At 33.8% G+C, this 18,827-nt stretch overlaps 1 protein-coding gene across 1 annotated transcript in view; it reads left to right on the top strand.

Moving 5' to 3' along the window:
- acsl3b (acyl-CoA synthetase long chain family member 3b) overlaps window positions 1-18,827 on the top strand; it is a 32,183-nt gene that overhangs the window by 1,485 nt on the left and 11,871 nt on the right. The window contains exons 2-9 of the mRNA XM_073848852.1: window positions 7,292-7,533; window positions 7,646-7,796; window positions 9,688-9,888; window positions 11,588-11,765; window positions 13,632-13,741; window positions 13,860-13,998; window positions 16,462-16,612; window positions 18,525-18,648. Coding sequence (XP_073704953.1) covers window positions 7,647-7,796; window positions 9,688-9,888; window positions 11,588-11,765; window positions 13,632-13,741; window positions 13,860-13,998; window positions 16,462-16,612; window positions 18,525-18,648 — 1,053 coding nt within the window. The 5' untranslated portion in view covers window positions 7,292-7,533; window position 7,646. The remainder of the gene's footprint in view (window positions 1-7,291; window positions 7,534-7,645; window positions 7,797-9,687; window positions 9,889-11,587; window positions 11,766-13,631; window positions 13,742-13,859; window positions 13,999-16,461; window positions 16,613-18,524; window positions 18,649-18,827) is intronic.

Here is an 18,827-nt window from a genome sequence, read left to right as displayed (position 1 = left end):
TTGAAAATGCCTGACACCAAGAAATATAAAACTACTTAATATCAGCACCGATAATCAGTCAACCCTTAATGTAAATATATTGACATTTTTCATCCATATGCATGGCATACTATGTTATAAACACACTAATCAGTAGTTTCTTAATGAGTAGCCTCCATGGTTTTTTAGTAGGTACATTAAGTCTTTATTATTAAGTGTAAACATGCATTTACCTGTGTTCTTCTATGTTTGACATTCTAATGAAGTCCAAAACTCATTGGTGCTTGATATGAATTAATATTAATAATATGAAAATTTAATTCAAGGCAGTGAAATCAAAAAGTAAACACTGGTTGTCAAACTACCCAAAAACACAATAGAATGTTTCTGAATGATGTGAGAGAGTGAATGATGACAGTATTTTTTGGGGTCAACAGTTCAATGAAAGGGATAGTTCATCCACAAATATGAAAATTCTGTCATTTACTGACCCTCATTTTATTCTGAACCCATAAGACTTAGGTTAATTAAGAGGTTCCTGTCCCTTAATAGATTATCAAGGCTTTAAAACTTAAAAAAGAGCAGTTCAATCCAAGTCTTGGGAAGAGATTCAATTGCTTTGTATGATAAAGAGATTGAATTTAGGCTTTTATTTAAATCTAAACGATGATTGACACACAGTCAAACCAAAATGTATTCAGACTCCTTCAACATTTCTCACATTATCACAGTTTATTCACTGTAATTTAGAAAATGGTAATAAAATATGACAAGAACTCAAAGCTAAACTGTGTCAGAACAAATTCATCTTGATAATGTCCGATAACTTTGATAGAAAGGTATGTAATGGGTTACAATTAACTAAAAATTTAGACAACTGTTAGTATGACAATATTTATCAATACTTTGTTGACCATTTACCAAGCAATGCTTAATTTTGTTCAGTCTGTGGTGTAAAAAGGTTGCATTAGCAATTGAAGAAAAAACACTCAAGCAAAAGATGTTCAGGTCAAAGTGTCTGAATAATTTTTTTGTCCCAAATTTTTTATCAGTTCTACTGGTAGTCCACTGTATGAAGAGTTTTTGGCTATAAGGTGTCACAGTTTACTTTATTTTGCTATCCTCACTTACATAAATGAACAATAGTGTCTTGCACCCTCTCGTAAAAAATATCAAAAATTGCATCTAGTGTCTGAATAATTTTGGCTTGGCTGTACATCGCACACATCACATTTACATGTTAATACATGGACTTTCCCAAAAAATCCCAAAGTTGTATGTTTAAACACTATGTCTTAAGGTTTTAGTTTTGGGATGAACTCTCCCTTTAACGCTATAAATAGTCATAAGCAAGCTGCCCCATCCTTTACAGAGCGATCAGTGCTCTAAGGCATATTTAATGACATTTATTAAAAAAAAACACACATTGCAAGCAGCAAAAGATGCACCAAGCATGCTCACAAAGAGATGTCAGTATGATCTCTCTGGTTTGTAGAGTACCCAGAATGGTTTATACTGCGCCACCACTGCAAACATGATTTACACACTTAAAATGCGCCATAGATTGTGACACAATCCTGTAGTATCGAGTGTTCAGCAGTTTTTAAGTCTGAATTGATTCGCGCCTTCCCTATGGTCTAGATTCCTCACGATTGTCCCGGTACAGGAGTGTGTGACTAATGTCTTTTTTTCTCACACTCTGAGCACGAGGTGATGGACCAGCCAAACAGGTCCGATCACACCCACCTCTTCGAGTCTTCTAGTGGCATATAATAGGGATTATAGGAAATGAATGATAGAGCTTTGATTAGATATCCTGGTAGGTGTGTCTAGAAGATTTGTCTATTCCTTCACTTCTGCAACTGTTGTCTGTGTTTTTTTGTGCGGGGGAGTTTGAACGAAAGAGGAAAAGGGAAGAGAACACTCTCCAAAATTGTTTTGTTTTCAGTTTAAGTCTCTCTTGTTAGTAGGTAGTCAACCAAAAGATGAAACTTTTGTCACTGGCCTTTAGTGTGCTCAGTTATATACACAAGAATATACACACGTTGGTTCTTGCCCGTGCGAAACTCACAATCACAATGCTGGGGTGTTGAGTGGTCACCAGGGCGTTGCTATTTGGTTGCTCTGGTTTGGTTGTTCTGAGGGGTTATTTGCACTTTGCTCTGCAGTTTCTAGCATGTTCTGGCTAGTTGGTATTTCTCAGTCCGTCATTCAATGTAAGTCAGAAGAATTTTTTCCGTTCACCTGTTCAATCATGAATATAAATGAAGAAAGTAGGGATGCCCTGAATGTTCAGCACCTGAAATTATTCGGCTGAAAATAGCAAAAAAACCTTTATTTGGCCCTTTTATTTATTGTTGGCCGAATAAATAAAAGGGCCAAATAAATTATATTGAACAATGACTTGACGCGATCAAATAGAGGTGTGCACACATGCCGTCAGTGTGGAAGCATTTAAAACTGTCAGAGAAAGACGCACAAATCATTACAAGCACCGACCGCACAAGACTGTTTAATATCGCATCGGATGTCTTCCATGAGAAGAGAAAGAGGTGGTTGTTGCTGGTTACTGTATGATGACTAAAATCACGAAATGGCCTTAAACCATTAGTAAATAAACTACAGAATGGTTGTTGTCTAATACAAAGCGCAAGAGAAATCTGCATGATGAGAATCATTCATAAATCTGCTGCTGTCAGCAAAAAGTAAAAATGAAAGCCTAAATGAAAGTCAACATTCATAAATGTTAGTATTGTAATTTTACTCTTGTTCTGTAAAATAAAATTAAAGTAACACAAAAATAATAACAATAATTAGAACAGCTCCATTAATACATTTATCATAACACTCTCCTTTGCTCAGCAAGGCTGCATTTATTTGTACATTAAAAACACGTGTCTGATTCAAGAAGGGGATCCTAAAAATGGCCAAAGAATATTATTTTACTAACTTATTAATTTTAAGTAGGGATGCACGATATGAAAAATTCTAACCAATACCGATAGCCGATAATTAAGTCCTTCTTTTGGCCGATGCCGATAGCCAATACATTCATATTTTTATATGATAATTTTGTGCACACAGGAGAATACAAAATCTTAAGATAAACTAATGAAATTTATATTATATATCTGGGTCTAACAATCATAGCAAACAGTCCTGACTCTTCAAAAATGTTTTTATTTTTTTGTGTAAGGAACCACAATTCTAAATAAAATAAAATGCTTTGACATTTTGTCAACCTGGAAAAAATGAAAAGTGCATCTTGGAGTAAAGTCAGAGGTCCATGTGGTAAAGCTTACATGTAGTCCATTCTTATTGATCATATTATGAATGTGTGCAGCAGCCAAATCGTACAAGGCGGGGAATAAAACATCAGAATCGAGATAAAAACATCTCAACTCTTCAGAATGCCACAAGCGCAACGCAGGTCATGTGACATGAACCAACCAATCAGCTTCATCCTTTCCCTTAATAACACTGAAAGCACTGGCAAGGTGGAGAAACAGCTTATCAAAGCTGTACGGGAATAAACATTTTTAACTAAATTTGATAACAGAGCTACTGCAAGCGATTTTTAATGCTGAAAATCTATTTATTCTTTGCTGAAACTACCGCGTCTTTATGGAGAGCGCATGTCATGGCTGCTTAGGAACGGCAGACGCCACTGGAGCTCAAACTACAGAGCGGTTTGGCAAAGACTTTGGGTTTGGAAAGAAAGAGAAGGCGGCGCTTCAGCGTTTTCCACGCGTTTTTAGGCGCGACATGTGAACGGCCCCTAAAACAGATTCACCGCGATGACGACCTCTGAAGAGAGATATAAGATTGTTAAAACTTGACGGCTTTTTACCTCCTCTCGGAATCCTTGCTAAACGTGTTGCAAATAGCAGTAGCATTGTCCTCCTCTGTCACCGTGAAAAACTTCCAGACCTGCGAAGGCGATGGTGACGACACAGATGATGACGTATTAAACGCGACAAAGGCCGAGAGTCACTGCAGTTTACAGCTGCAGTCATTTGCACTCGGAAAGCAGATGAATCTCAGATAAACCAGACTGATTGACTGATTTACCAGCAAGAGTACTTTATCGGATCGGGTTTCATTTATTTATCGGAGCAATAAAAATGACGTAATTTTTACCCATATCGGTCGATAATTTATCTGTCCGATAAATATCGTGCATCCCTAATTTTACATTAAATTGTGCTTTGTTGGTAAGCTATAATGTCTACTAGAATGTTAAATGTCCAGTGTTAAATAAATACTTTTAAATTGTTGGTTTGTAGATTTTTGTCTTTGAAAAACAAGACAAAACTGTAATAAGTAAATATTGGCTATTTAATCTATGCAGCGGTGAAAAAATGGCAAATACGTGGGGGGAAAACACGAAAAACCGTGTTTGGTAATCGGCCAATGTGTAATTTTGTTCGGCTTCTGCCAAGAATTTTTATTTCGGTGCATCCCTAAAAGAAAGCATGCTATAATTTTTAAAGCATCAAAGCAGTAATATTACAGATACAGGTACAGTTAATACAGGTGATCTAGCACTGTGCCCTTGAACAACACACTCTTTCTTTCAGCTCTGTGTTGTTGCAGGTGAGTTTAGATCATGTTGCTCAGGAGAGATGATATTTGATACACGAGTTTGGATGAAGATCTTCACAACACTGTCCGCTTCTCAGATGACCATGTAATAATTAACTACTGTGCCTCATTCATATGCAATAGTCTGTCACATTTAGATGTACTTGTTACCAGTATTAGGCGTTGTCATGACATGTTTTAAAACCATGAAATGTACAGAGAATGATTACACATTTGTTAATCATATTTTAATGGTAGAAGTGGTTTGACATCACCTGGTTATGCCTATCCAGCATTTTTTGAATTGTAAATATGAAGTTAACCAAAATATTTGGATGCATAAAAATACATTTTACAATGACCACTGTCCAAATAATTTGAGGCCATATTCTATGTTTCACCTCAAATTGGCAGTTTTCCACCCTTTTTCTTTTCTTTTTCTTTTTTTGATAGTTACGCTGTCTACACCAGATATGTCTGGCATGACAAGTCACAACCTGAAAAAAAAAAAAAAATGAAATCCCTCCCATTTTAGTATACAATTATAATAATAAACAACTAGACAGCTAGAGGCTGTAAGTTAATAGACGCCTATTCGCTATTTTTAAAGTTCGGGACACCTTCTTCAGCCACTTCCTTTCCATTTGGTAAGGATTTTGTTTAGAAATATTGTTTTGGTGAATTGATAAATATGTTTTTGTTGTTGTTGTTTCCTATAGTTTAACTACTTACTGATAAGTCCTATTGAGAAGTTTTTGGTCTACCAGGTAAAAATCATAATTTTGTCATTTCATAACAGTTCTATTCAAAGGTTTGGGGTCCGTATTGTTTTTGAAGAAATAATACTTTTATTGAACAAGGACACATTAAATTAGTGCTATATAATATATATATAATATAATATTATATATGCTATATAATATTTAACAATATTACTTTTTTTTGTATTTTTGATTAAATAAATGCAACTACTTTTAAATGCAAAACATTTAAAAATACCTTCCTTTTGAGCAGTAATTTTAAAACCAATTTATTTCTGTTGAAATTTAAGATGCCTACTATTTCATGATTAACTAACCTCATTCTGCATATTTCACACTGTTGTCCATCAGAATATCTGTTGAGAAGTGAACAGGCCTTTGTCGAACTCCTCATATGTTAATGTGCTAATGGTTTTGACACAACTGATTTCTGAACGACCTAGTTTTTGCAGCTTAATTTCTATAAATGGTCTGCATGAACTAGGGAGAGAGTTGTGAACGCTAGAGTTATGTCTATATAATACATGTATCTCCAGTCTGTGACATTCCTCTGAACGGAAAAGGTTTTCACGTTCATGTGCTACTTGTCTCCAGGTGAATATGTCTGGGATTTCATAAGAGTCAGGGAATGTGCTATCTGTTATTGCTGCTCAATACTGAAGCTTCTCACACAGCTCAAGGGCAACGACTTTACCATATGCTGTTTATCAAAGCAACATTCTGCTTGCAATCCACAAGTACTTCAAGAAGTCTGTTTCCCACATTGAGGAAAGTTGAAGAGTTCGTGTTGCAATATTAGAATTTTAGTAAGGGTCTAGAGATCATTTACTCTTTCGCCTTTATCGTTATCGTTGCACACATTAAAGAACATAAAAGATATTTTCATAAATGTCTGGGCTTTTCTGTCCATACAATAGAATTAGGTTCCCAACATTCTTAAAAATATCTTCGTTTGTGCTTATTTTTGTAAACCTTGAGTAAATGTGCTGTAAATTCTGTTATGTTCATGTAATCATTTCAGGGCCTCATATGCTATCATTAAATTGTATTACAAATCATATTTTGGCATTTTATATTCCACCCTGCTCTCCAGATGTGCATACAGTGACCACAACCCCATGATTGCCTCCGAACCTCTGTTGTGATAGAGTCTACGATTGAAGCTCCAAGGCAAGAATGCATTTCTGCTGGGTAGATGATATTTGAGAACATCTCTATCCTGGGTTGTCTTTTTGACCTTCCTCTGAAGCATCAGAACCAATGAAAGAAATCTGCAGCTTGTATTTTTCCCAGTAGAAAATGGGGAAAAAGCTGTTTCTGTCCTTGTTTGCTGTTGTACAAGAGTGTTGTGTTTATCTCTGGCATGTAAAACATGCATCTTCCCATAGGATTTTTTGCACTTGAGAATTATTGACCTATTTCTAATGCAATTTAAGTTCAACACTGCTTATTCTATCATATAGGCCGCTGGTTTATCAGGTCGATCTTTATTTTGGGATTTCAGAAATTGGTCAAATATCTCGGTTTGTATTTCACATTCTGGATATGCTCGTCCACCCTCCATCTTTGCCCTCAACACACATGCATTCATAAACACATCCTCCTCTCAAACAGAGCACTGTTTTAGTGTGAGCTTCATCCTTTGAGAGCGACAAAGCCTGTCTTGTTTGTCGTCTGAGCTCATGGCGTTCGCTGTCTGCAAGCCGCACAATGATCCTGTCAGGGCCGTGACAGAGTGGTTAACACACATGCTTGTACGTGTAGCGTAAATTTGCGTCTAGAAAGCATCATTTCCAAATCCTGTTTAAAATTACTGGGGGAAAAAAACTACATTACCCATGATTCTGCAAAAAAAGAAAAAAAAAATCCACTAGTGAGGGAACCAAAATGAGAAAATCACACCCAAGAACTTGCATGAAGCACTGTGAATGGCTTTAACACTCTTTGCTTGTTGTATTTCCCTATAGGGAAAGCTCATCCTTATCCTCAGGAGGCTTTGCACCCCGTCAAAGCAGGAAACAAGAGTGGGAAAAGGAAATGGATCGTGAAGTTGCCCTCTTAGCAAGCAGGTTTGAGAAAAGGCAGTAGTAAGGCCAACAAGTACCATCTATACACATAAGCGCTTCAGAAACACAGAAGAAGACAGTAAGACCTTCAGAAGAAGAGGAAAACCATCACATAGTTGGAAGAAAGTAAAGAACGACACCAAGTGAGTGGAGGACAAAAATCAGAGCTAAAGCGAATGTGGTATTAAAGGCAGTAAATTACTAACCTCTCTTTTTTTTCTGTCTTCTCATCTTCTGATCTCTTGTTCCTCTCAGGATGAAGTTGAAGGAGGATATGTCTCCTCTCCTGCTGCAGGTCTTTCGATCAGTCGTCTGGGTTTATTCCGTCATCACGTTCCTTCCCTGGTACCTGCTCTCCGGAGCCAGCGCGCGCCAGGCCCATGCTAAAAGGGTCAAAGCACGCACAGTGAGTATGACAGTAGGATTAATAGGCCTGAAACATTCGTTCACAACAGATTCATTCAGAATCTGGGCATGGCGTACACTAATGTTCAAATGCTTGGGGTCAGTACCATTTCTTTTGTGTTTTTTAGTCTCTTATGCTCAGCAAGACTGCGTTTATTTGATTAAAAATTAAAGAATATTGTAAAATATTATTACTATTTAAAATAACTGTTTTCTATTGTAATATATTTTAAAATGTAATTTATTTCTGTGACGCAAAGCAGAATTTTCTGCATCATTATTCTAGTCTTCAGTGTCACATCATCCCTCAGAAATCGGTCTAATATGCTGATTTGCTGCTTAAGAAACATTTATTCTTATTGTCAATGTTGAAAACAGTTGTGCTGCTTAATGTTTTTGTGGAAATCATGATTTTCGGGATTCTCTAATAAATGGACAATTTAAAAGAACAGTTTTCTTTTAAGCTAAATATTTTGTAACATAAACCATTTCTAAATATAGAAGTAATATTTTAATTGGAGAAAAAAAATAACTACCCCCAAACTTTTGAACGGTAGTGTTAGTGTACTAATAATTCAACTGAGATTATCGCAGTTTATTTTAGATTAACAGAGGGATTTGAGTCACTTTCATTACTGATGCGTCACTTAATGAAATTGCTGGTTTAAAAAAAAATGATGAATCAGGCCACAAGTGGGTTTGGATTTTGTCTTTTTTTTTTTTCCCCCATTTTGCAATAATGCTGACTAGGGTTGGGTACTGTTCACATTTTAACCGGTTTGGTACCGGTACCCAACAGTACCTTGTTTCGGTACTTTAGTTTCTGTGTAATAACAAAAACATTTATTTAAGTGAAATGAGTCCAAAACTCTGTTTCATCATTTTGAACAATATGGCCCTACAATCTTTTTTTTTTTTTTTTTTTTTTTCAGAAAGTGTTGTTTTAATTTTTCTGATAATCATTAAACATTTATAAATTTTTAATCAAATGAAAATTAAACCCTTTTATTTTTTTGGCCGACAGAGGTTTACTGTTAAAATTAATACATGGAAGAAAAATTGTGTGAATATTCCTTTAAAAAGTTTTAATAATAATTGTATTATTTCATTCTACAAAGTAGCATTCTACAAAATGAATCAAGAAATACATTATACTGTACAAAAGTAATACAACAGTAACATATTTCTGTTACGCATTCAACCATACTTTTATTTTGACAGGTTGCTTTGTTTCTTTGTGTATACAATATGACACGATGCTAGTTTTCAAATGAAACTGTAAAATTGTGTCTCTCATAGCAGCTCTGGAGATTGTTTATGTGTTCATGTCGTCATATAGTGAGAAACAACAGAGGCTGAAAATCACAGTGAGCTTCAGTATTTGTGTAGTAAGCAAAACCGCATCTCCGCAATTCATACATAGAAAGGCAAGCGGAAAATGCAGGAATCATATTTAAACCATCTTTTGTGTTTTAATATTCACAGACACTAATCCATATCACGATTTGAATTAAACGAGAGAGACCTACTTTTGATTTATTCATCCAAAAATGTGCATAATCAATGGCATTCCACGCTATAGAGTAAATTCTGTTTTTAGATTCCACAATCCTGTCCATGTTTTTGCGGAAACCATATGGCCCTAGAAATGTAACCATAATTCAGAATGTTTCTGTTTGCCCTGTGTGTTGTTTTTGAACGAGTTGCAGGGGTGACACACATCACATGGTCTCTGTCTTGCTCTGTCTTTCTATAACGTATGCACCCAGATGTGTTCTCAGGTCTCAGAGTTCAGAACCCAACCCTAGTGTTGACACATTTTGTCATTCTGTGCTTGGCGTCCATGTCCTTCTTGATCTTTCCCCATTGACCTAATTCTGATCTCCTGTCAGGTAAGCGGGAATCCGGCAGGGCCGTACCGGGCTGTGAACAGCCAGCAGAAGTTGGGGTCCTTGGTGCATGAGGGCGTGGATACATTGGATAAAGTGTTTGAATACGCTGTAGTACACTTTCCTCAAAGAGACTGCCTCGGCACTAGAGAGCTGCTGAGCGAGGAGGATGAGATACAGCCTAACGGCAAGGTCTTTAAGAAGGTGAGACACACACATCAACTCATATTGTCTTTTACTTTCAAGGGCTTTGAAACTTTGTTCACACTGCAAGTGGTTTGGTTAATTGAATCCAATCTGCAACTAATCAGCATATTCATATTGGAGTATATCCACGTTAGTTGCTATGTTATGATGAAACCAATGTCAAAAGACTTTCTTCTTAAATGACAAAATAAGAAGACTGCAGATGGAAAATTAAACCGTCTGCTTGCTCTCATATATGTCATGTTTTTTTCAATAAGAATTTTGTTTTTGATCACCAAGCCTGCTTTTATCTGATCTTTAATTCAAATTCTACTTAGAAATATTACGATCATTTAAAGTAATTGTTTTCTATTTGAATATATTTTAAAATGTAATTTGTTCCTGTGATGTAAAACTGAATATTCAGCATCATTACTCCAGTCTTTAGTGTCACATGATCCTTCAGAAATCATTCTAATATGCTGATTTTTTGCTCAAGAACCATTTCTCTGTTATCTATAAATATATTACTATCACTGTTGACCAATTTAATGTCTCCTTAATGAATAAAAGTAATTATTTATTATTGTTATTAAAAAACAGTAGTGTATGCAGGCATTTTTGTATGCATTTTAGTGTTTACAAGACCCTTTTAACCATCAAAAATTGATTAAACACAATTTTCTGAACGGAACTTTCAAAATATATATTTTTTTGTCTCTTGTGCTCACCAAGTCTGCATTTATTTGGTCCAAACTACAGCAAAACAGTAACATTTAGAAATATTTTTACTATTTAAAATAACTGTTTTCTATTTGAATATATTTTGAAATGTAATTTATTCCTGTGGTTTCAAAGCTGACATTTTAGCATCATCACTCCAGTCACATGATCTTTCAAAAATCATTCAGATTTGCTGCTCGAAAAATATTATTATGTTGAAAAAAGCTAAATAGATTTTTTTTTTCAGTTTTCTTTGAATAGAAAGTTCAGAAGAATAACATTTATCTGAAAAATAAATCTTTTGTAACATTATAAATGTCTTTATAATCACTTTTGATGAATTTAAAGCTAATTTCTATCATTTCTTTCCAAAAAAATCATCTTTGGATCTTTTTATCCATCAAAGAATCCTAAAAGAAATGTACTCAACTGGTTTTAAATATTGTTAATAATACTAAACAATACTATACAATACTAAAAATGTTTCTTGAACAGCAAATCAGCATATTAGAATGATTTCTGGATTTCTGGAACTGGAGTAATGATGCTGAAAATTCAGCTTTGATCACAGGAATAAATTACATTTTAAAATGTATTCAAATAGAAAGAAAGCAGTTATTTTAAATACAAAATATTTCAAAATTTTACTGTTTTTGCTGTACTTTGGAATAGATAAATGCAGGCTTTGTGAGCAGAAGGGACTTCTTTAAAAAACATAAAAAATCTGACTGGTAGTGTTCTTACACAATTTTCAAGTGTATATATAGAGTCTGTCTAAGGTTAAGAGGCCAGATCCCAAAAAAACTTGCTGAGAAACTCTCTTGACCTCCTGAGGAAGAAGTTCAGTGGCCGACTCTGTGTAAACAGTTTTTATCTCTGGCCTGTTGTTATCCAGAACTGTTTACATGAAACTGAAAAGAAGTCACATGCTGCCGTGAAAGCCGCTGGGAATTTTAATACAATGCAACTGTGACTCATCTGTCTTTGTCTCTAGGTGATTTTGGGCGATTATAACTGGTTGTCGTATGAAGACACTTTCCATCTGTCGCAGAGGTTTGGTAGTGGGCTGGCCGCACTGGGTCAGAAGCCTCTTTGTAACATCGCCGTTTTCTGCGAGACTCGTGCTGAATGGATCATAGCGGCACAGGCTTGCTTCATGTACAACTTCCCCAGTGAGCAATTAAATCGCACACACACAGTACTGTCTGCTGTATTTTGCTGACTAGGAAAGAATATCAGGCCAAAAATAGCACTGCTGTAGTACTAGATAAAAGACCACATCACACTGAAATCATTCAAGCACACATTCATCTGATTCACAAAGTCTATAGTTTCATCACAATTCACATGTTAACAGTACTATATATACTGAAAGTATGCAAGATTTTAATTAGTGTGTCTCAAATCATAGATGCACTATGAGGCTGAAGACAGTATGCCAAAGGTTTTTTTTAATTGTCCATCTGTACATGCTTTTTTAGAGTAATATTACCCACAGCCCTTCTTGGGCACTACAGAAGAGAAAGTCATCAGTAATTTTACTGTTTCTGAAAATAAAATTATTATTATTATTATTGTTATCATCAAATACTTGGCTTTGTATTTTACAGTACAGTTTTTTTTTATTCGTTTTAATTTGTACATTAATATAATAAAATAAAATATTATTTATAAATTATTATTATTATAATTATTGTATAGTCATATTAAATTAATACTCTTACTATACATATTCAAACTATTTTATTTATTATTATTATTTTATTATTATTAAATATTAATTTGTTCTTGTACAGTAGTTTTATTGTCAGAATAATTAAAGTTTTAACATTTCAATAATAACAAAATACAATTTTATATTAATAGTATTACATACAGTATAGTACAGTGTTTTCTATTGAATGTAATTTATATTTTTCTATTGAAATTTAAATATTTATAATCATAACAATGATTATTATCATTATTAAAAATTTAATAATTTAATTAAAATAGTACTATAAATCTGTCTTGATTTAATTTGTAAAATCTAAATAATAGAAAATAATTATTAAAAATAACAGTACAATTAAAACTGTAAATCTGTACTGATTTAATTTTTAACATGTAAATAATAGAAAAAAATAATTAAATATAAATTTTTATATTACAGTATTTTATTGAAATGTAATAACACAAATTTTTAATACATTTATTAATACATTTAGCTTTTTATTTTACATTACAATTTAATTGAAATAGTACTATAAATCTGTACTGATTTAATTTTTAACATGTACATAATAAAATAAAAATGTGTAATAAAATATTTTATTATTATTATTATTATTATTTATTATTGTTAAATGTTCAGCTTATTTTAGTTTTTTTTTTCAATTTTCTTATTAAAAGTACAATATTTACAATAATTATTATTAATAAATATTTCGTTTTTTATTGATGTGTAATTTATGTATTTGTTTGTTTTTTATTTAAATGAGTAAATATTATAATAACCAATAATTATTAATAAATATTTAACTTTTTTATTTTACAGTGCAATTTAATTGTAATGTTTTTTTATATTTAAATAAGCTAAATATTATAATTATTATTAATAAATACTTAGCTTTTTATTTTTGTAAGTAATAAATTGTTTTAAACATGTAAATAATCAAATAAAAATATGTATAATAATAATTATTATTATTGTTGTTATTATTAATCAATACTCAGCTTTTTATTTTACAGTATTTCTTATTAGAATATAATTTATTTGTTATTTAAATAAGTAAAATATTTATTATAAAGTGATTAATTTTTATTTTACAGTACAATTTAATTATTGTTACGATTATGCTGTTATTTTTTTTTATATAAATACCCTGTTATGGCATATTCAAACTTGACCTTATTTCTTCAAAAGTATACGTTTTGGTAGAAGTATGAAATGATTTGTATGTGACCACTGACAGTTCCTCTCACTCTTTTTCTCTCTGACTCTTTCATATTTAAAGGCACAGTACTGACTCAAATGATTTTCTTTGTCTTGGTCTCAGTGGTGACTCTATACTCCACATTGGGAGGAGCAGCTATAGCTCATGGTCTAAATGAGACTGAGGTCACACACATCATCACCAGCAAAGACCTGCTGCAGAGCCGCCTCAAGGTGAAAACACCACACATGCCATATATCAGACACACCACACACCAGTACACTCATCAGCTATCAAGAGCTGCTGTCACTCATGCTCTAAATCACTTGTTTTTCTCTGTCTCTCTCTCAGGCCATTCTGATGGATGTCCCCAGACTCAAGCACATTATCGTGGTTGATATGAAGCCCACCAGTTGGCCTGATCTCCCCAGAGGCATCTTGGTCCACAACATGGCTGCAGTGCAGGAACTAGGGGCCAAACCTGAAAATAGTAAGTGTCGAGTAACATACTACTTTGTTTGAAATGTTTATATGGATATGGATGGTTTCACATACTACTTTATACAAGATAGGACAAACGTAGCCTTGGGATGATAAAAACAGCATCTTTTGTTATGTTTTGAAGTGTACTAACACAATAAGGACCAAAAGAGCTGTAAACATAGATTGTTAGGAAAGAAAGACAGCAGGATCTTCCTGTCAGATGAAAAGAAGACTTTTGAGGGCATGCAGACCGGTGTTGAGAACCAACACGCTCAGCCTTTTGTGTCTGATAGGAGCAAGTGTTTAGAAAAGCCCTCTGGAGATAAGAGAAGGAGATGCTATCATTATTAGAGCAGGTTTTCTCTGTTCAAAAAGACTGAGATAAAAGGTGTAGACGTTTCACTGGAGCATTAGACCTTTGGTTTTTTTGTGTGTTGCCTGTCTAGCACTCGCACATATGAGACAGCAGGATGAATGATACTAGATGTATTCATTAAAAAATGATCATGTCTTTGTCTCATTCTATCAAAAGGCTTCACCCTCCAAAGTGAGAGCTTTTCAGTAGGAATTGAAAATAATAGTAGTTTGGAAGGCAATTTAACATCTCTTTTCCAAGCCACATGTGCCATTTGCCAAATATATATACACTACCAATCAAAAGTATTTGAACAGTAAGATTTTTAATGTTTTTTTTTTACAAAGTAAAAGTCTCTGTGGCTCACCGAGCCTGCATTTTTTTTTTTAATCCAAAATACAGCAAAAGCTGTAATATTGTGGCATGTTTTTACTATTTTAAATAACTGCTTTTTATTTTAATATATTTTAAAATGTAATTTTATGTATTCCTGTGATCAAAGCTAAATGTCACATGATCATTCTAATATGTTGATTTGCTGTTCAAGAAACATTTATTATTATTATTATATTTAAAACAGTTGTGTAAGTTTTTTTCAGAATCCTTTGATAAAAAGAAGTCAGTATTTTCTCTTTTTTTGGAAAGAAATTATAGAAATTAATACTTTTATTAGCAAGGATGCTTTAAAATTATCAAAAGTGATTTCTATTTCATATAAATGCTGTTCTTCTGAACTTTCTATTAATCTAAAATTCAGCTTTGAAATCACAGGAATAAATTACATTTTAAAAGATATTTAAATAGAAAACAGTTATTTTAAATAGTAAAATATTTATTACTGTTTGTGCTGTATTTTGGATCAAATACATGCAGGCTTGGTGAGCACAAGAGACTTTAAAAAACATTAAAAATCTTACTTTTTTAAAAGAAATTCATATTTTTTATTCAGCAAGGATACATTAAATTGATAAAGTGACATTTACAGTGTTACAAAAATTTCTATTTCAAATAAATGCAGTTCTTTTGAACTTTCTATTCATCACAGAATTAAAAAAATATATCAAAGTATAAATTATCAAAATATAAAAAATGTTTGACATTAAAGAATTTTTTCTTTAGTAAATCAGCATGTTAGAATGATTTATGAAGGATCAGGTGATGCATGTGACAAAAAATAGCTTACATTTAATTACATTAAAAAATTATAAATGTTAAAAAGTTAGGTAAAAAATATTTAAAATTGTAATGTTTCACAGTATCGCTGTTTTTGATCAAATAAATGCAGCCTTGGTGAACATATTTATATAAATAAATGGAAATAAATCATGTGTATTTGACTGTCAAATATTAACTGTTACTATTAATATTATGTTAAATATTAATTTATATTTTTTTTATTTTAGTGCTGGACAACAATTAATCGCAATTAATCGCATCTAAAATAAAGTTTTTTTGTACATCAATATATGTGTGTACTGCACATATATAAACACACACACACACATGCATGTATATTTTTAAGAAAAATGTTGTTTATATATGAAATATATTATATATATAATATAAATTATATGAATATAAATACACCTGTGAATACATGTAAATATTTCTAAAGTCTATACTGTATGTGTGTGTCTTTATTTATATATATATATATATATATATATATATATATATATATATACATAATAAATATACGCAGTACACACACACATAGTATATAAACAATAACTTTTATTTTGGATGTGATAAATCACGATTAATCATTGCCCCTGCACTAATTTATTTTAATGAATATTGTTTTAAACAAAGTTTTTAAATGTTTTTAATAATTTAAGAAGATGAAGTATTTCGCAGCATTTTGTTTATTAAACTTAAGCACATTTACTGCTGCCAGCGGTTTAATTTACATTAACTTGGGCAGATTTATGACATTTGTTTGGACTGAGATTCATTTAGTGTGAAAAATCTTGCCAGCAAAGTTGTCCAATTAAAAAAAGTTAGTTTTTCCTCCTTCGAGGTAGTTATTTTAGAGCACGTCTGTCTGGAATGCCACTACAACATGGTTGCCTGCCACTAATGAAGGGATGTGAATGTGTGTTTCTCTGTGTGCAGTAATGGTGTCCCGCAGACAGCCTGTCCCGTCCGATATCGCAGTGATCATGTACACCAGCGGCTCCACAGGCATTCCTAAAGGAGTCATGATCTCTCATAGCAACATCATCGCCGGCATTACCGGCATGGCCGAACGCATTCCTAACCTGAAGTGAGTTTCTCTGACACAAGCTCCTGTCTCACTGTCTGCATTCATCTGTCTCTCTTTCACCCTGTCTGTCTCTCTATTTTTACAGTATCTCACAAAAGTGAGTACACCCCTCACATTTCAGCAACCATTTTAGTATATCTTTTCAAGGGCAATACTATAGAAATTAAACTTGGATATATTTTAGATTAGTCAATGTGCAGCTTGTATAGCAGTATAGATTTATTGCCCCCTGAAAATGACTAAACATATAGCATTATTGTCAAAATAGCTGGCAACAAAAGTGAGTACACACTTAGTGAACTTGTTCAAAGTGTCACTATATTGGGTTAGCGCTATTGTTATCTGGCACTGCAATTCATGCTCTTGGACAGGTTGTCTTCAGCAAACTGTTTGCGGCTTCAGATTAGGCGTCCTTCTGGGACGACGCCTATGCAAAGCGACTTGTTGCAGTGTGTGACGTATGGTCTGAGCACTGACAAGCTGACCTGCTATCTCTGCAACCTTTAAAGCAATGCTGGCAGCACTCATGCATCTGTTTTTAGAAGCCAGAACTTGCAAGGCCTGTTCCGAATTAAACCCATCTTGGAAAACCTCTGTATGACCCTGACCACTGTAATGTAACTCAGTTTCAGGGTGTTAGTGAACCTCTAATAGCCTTGGCCATCTTTGTGGAGAGCAACAATTCTAACTCTCAAATCCTTAGAGTTATTTGCCATGCAATGCCATGTTGGACATCCAGTGGTCAGTATGGGGGAATTGTACTTGCCACCTAATTTTAACTGCTCTAATACAAGATACACAACTTTAGAAGGTCCTGTCAAGCAGACAAAAACATAAACATGATGAATAGGACATTTGGCTTTGCATGGTTAAACAACATACTGCTGTTATCACTTAGGGTGTACTTACTTTTGTTGCCAGCTATTTTGACAATAATGGCTGTATGTTGAGTTATTTCAAAGTCCCTTTAAGGCAAGTCATGTCACTCGGCGGCTATCTTTGAAACGCTACTCGGGCATGCAAGTGCAGCTCCTATCTCTTTGAATGGGGAAACATCAAATTCTCCAAAACTGTTCACCAAGCTTACGATTAATATAATTTTTTTCTTCAATCTTACGAATTTAAGATTCCTTGTTCTCCAATAGCGTTAAAAAATGCTTATTTTTTCCGGCTCAATGAGTCAGTGTGCATGTGCGGTACTGAGCGCACGTCTTAGAGCGCCGATTGTTTCTATAGCAACCGGGACTTCTAACGGCAGCTGCAGTGACGCGCTGATTTTACTAATCAACGATTGGCTCTTTCACTAAGAAGGCGAGGCTTCGCGGCCATAATGAACGTTGCATTTCCCCCCCCATTCAAAACTATACATGTGACATGTCTTGGGTATTCTATAGTCTTTGGTAATTTTCAGAGGACAGTAATTCTGTACTGCTATACAAGCTGCACATTGACTACTCTAAAATATATCCAAGTTTTATTTCTATAGTATTATCCCTTGAGAAGATATACTAAAATGTTTGCTGAAATGTTTGGGTTGCAATCACTTTTGTGAGATACTGTATATTTTCAGCATGATTCTGTCTCTCTATGGATTTTTAGTTGTTAAATGGCTAATCTCCATTCATCTCCATTATCTTATTGGCAGTGCTTCATTTTACGTATGAATAATAATTTATCATGTCCTACTAATTAAAGGGATAGCTTACCCCAAAATGAAAATTCTGCCATTAATTACTCATCCTCTTGACGTTCCAAACCCGTAAGACCTTCGTTCATCTTCGGAAGACAAATTAAGATATTTTTGATGATTGATTTGACCCTGCATAAACAGCCAAATTGTCTAAAATGTAGTGGCTTGTTTAGATGTTGGCAAAGGATTTTCTGTTAACGCTGTTTCTGTTTACTTTAACAGTGAGAATGACACCTACATTGGCTACCTGCCTCTCGCTCATGTCCTGGAGCTTAGTGCTGAGCTGGTGTGTGTGTCACATGGCTGCCGGATTGGATATTCGTCACCTCAGACTCTTGCTGACCAGGTACAAATGCACACACGCACATATGAGTTCTGCTTTTGTGTCATCATCACCATGTCAAGCTCTTTTACAATCTCACAATACTTCCGACTGCCTAAGCATTTGCATCACAACTACAGTCAATTTGTAACACATCGCTAGATCTTGAAGAAACATTTCTCCTGATTTGAAATAAAATAAAT

This window comes from Garra rufa, chromosome 10 (assembly GCF_049309525.1).
Source record: "Garra rufa chromosome 10, GarRuf1.0, whole genome shotgun sequence".
NCBI lineage: Eukaryota > Metazoa > Chordata > Actinopteri > Cypriniformes > Cyprinidae > Garra > Garra rufa.
Note: the sequence above shows the minus strand (reverse complement) of the source record. Positions and strands in the feature narration are given on the sequence as shown.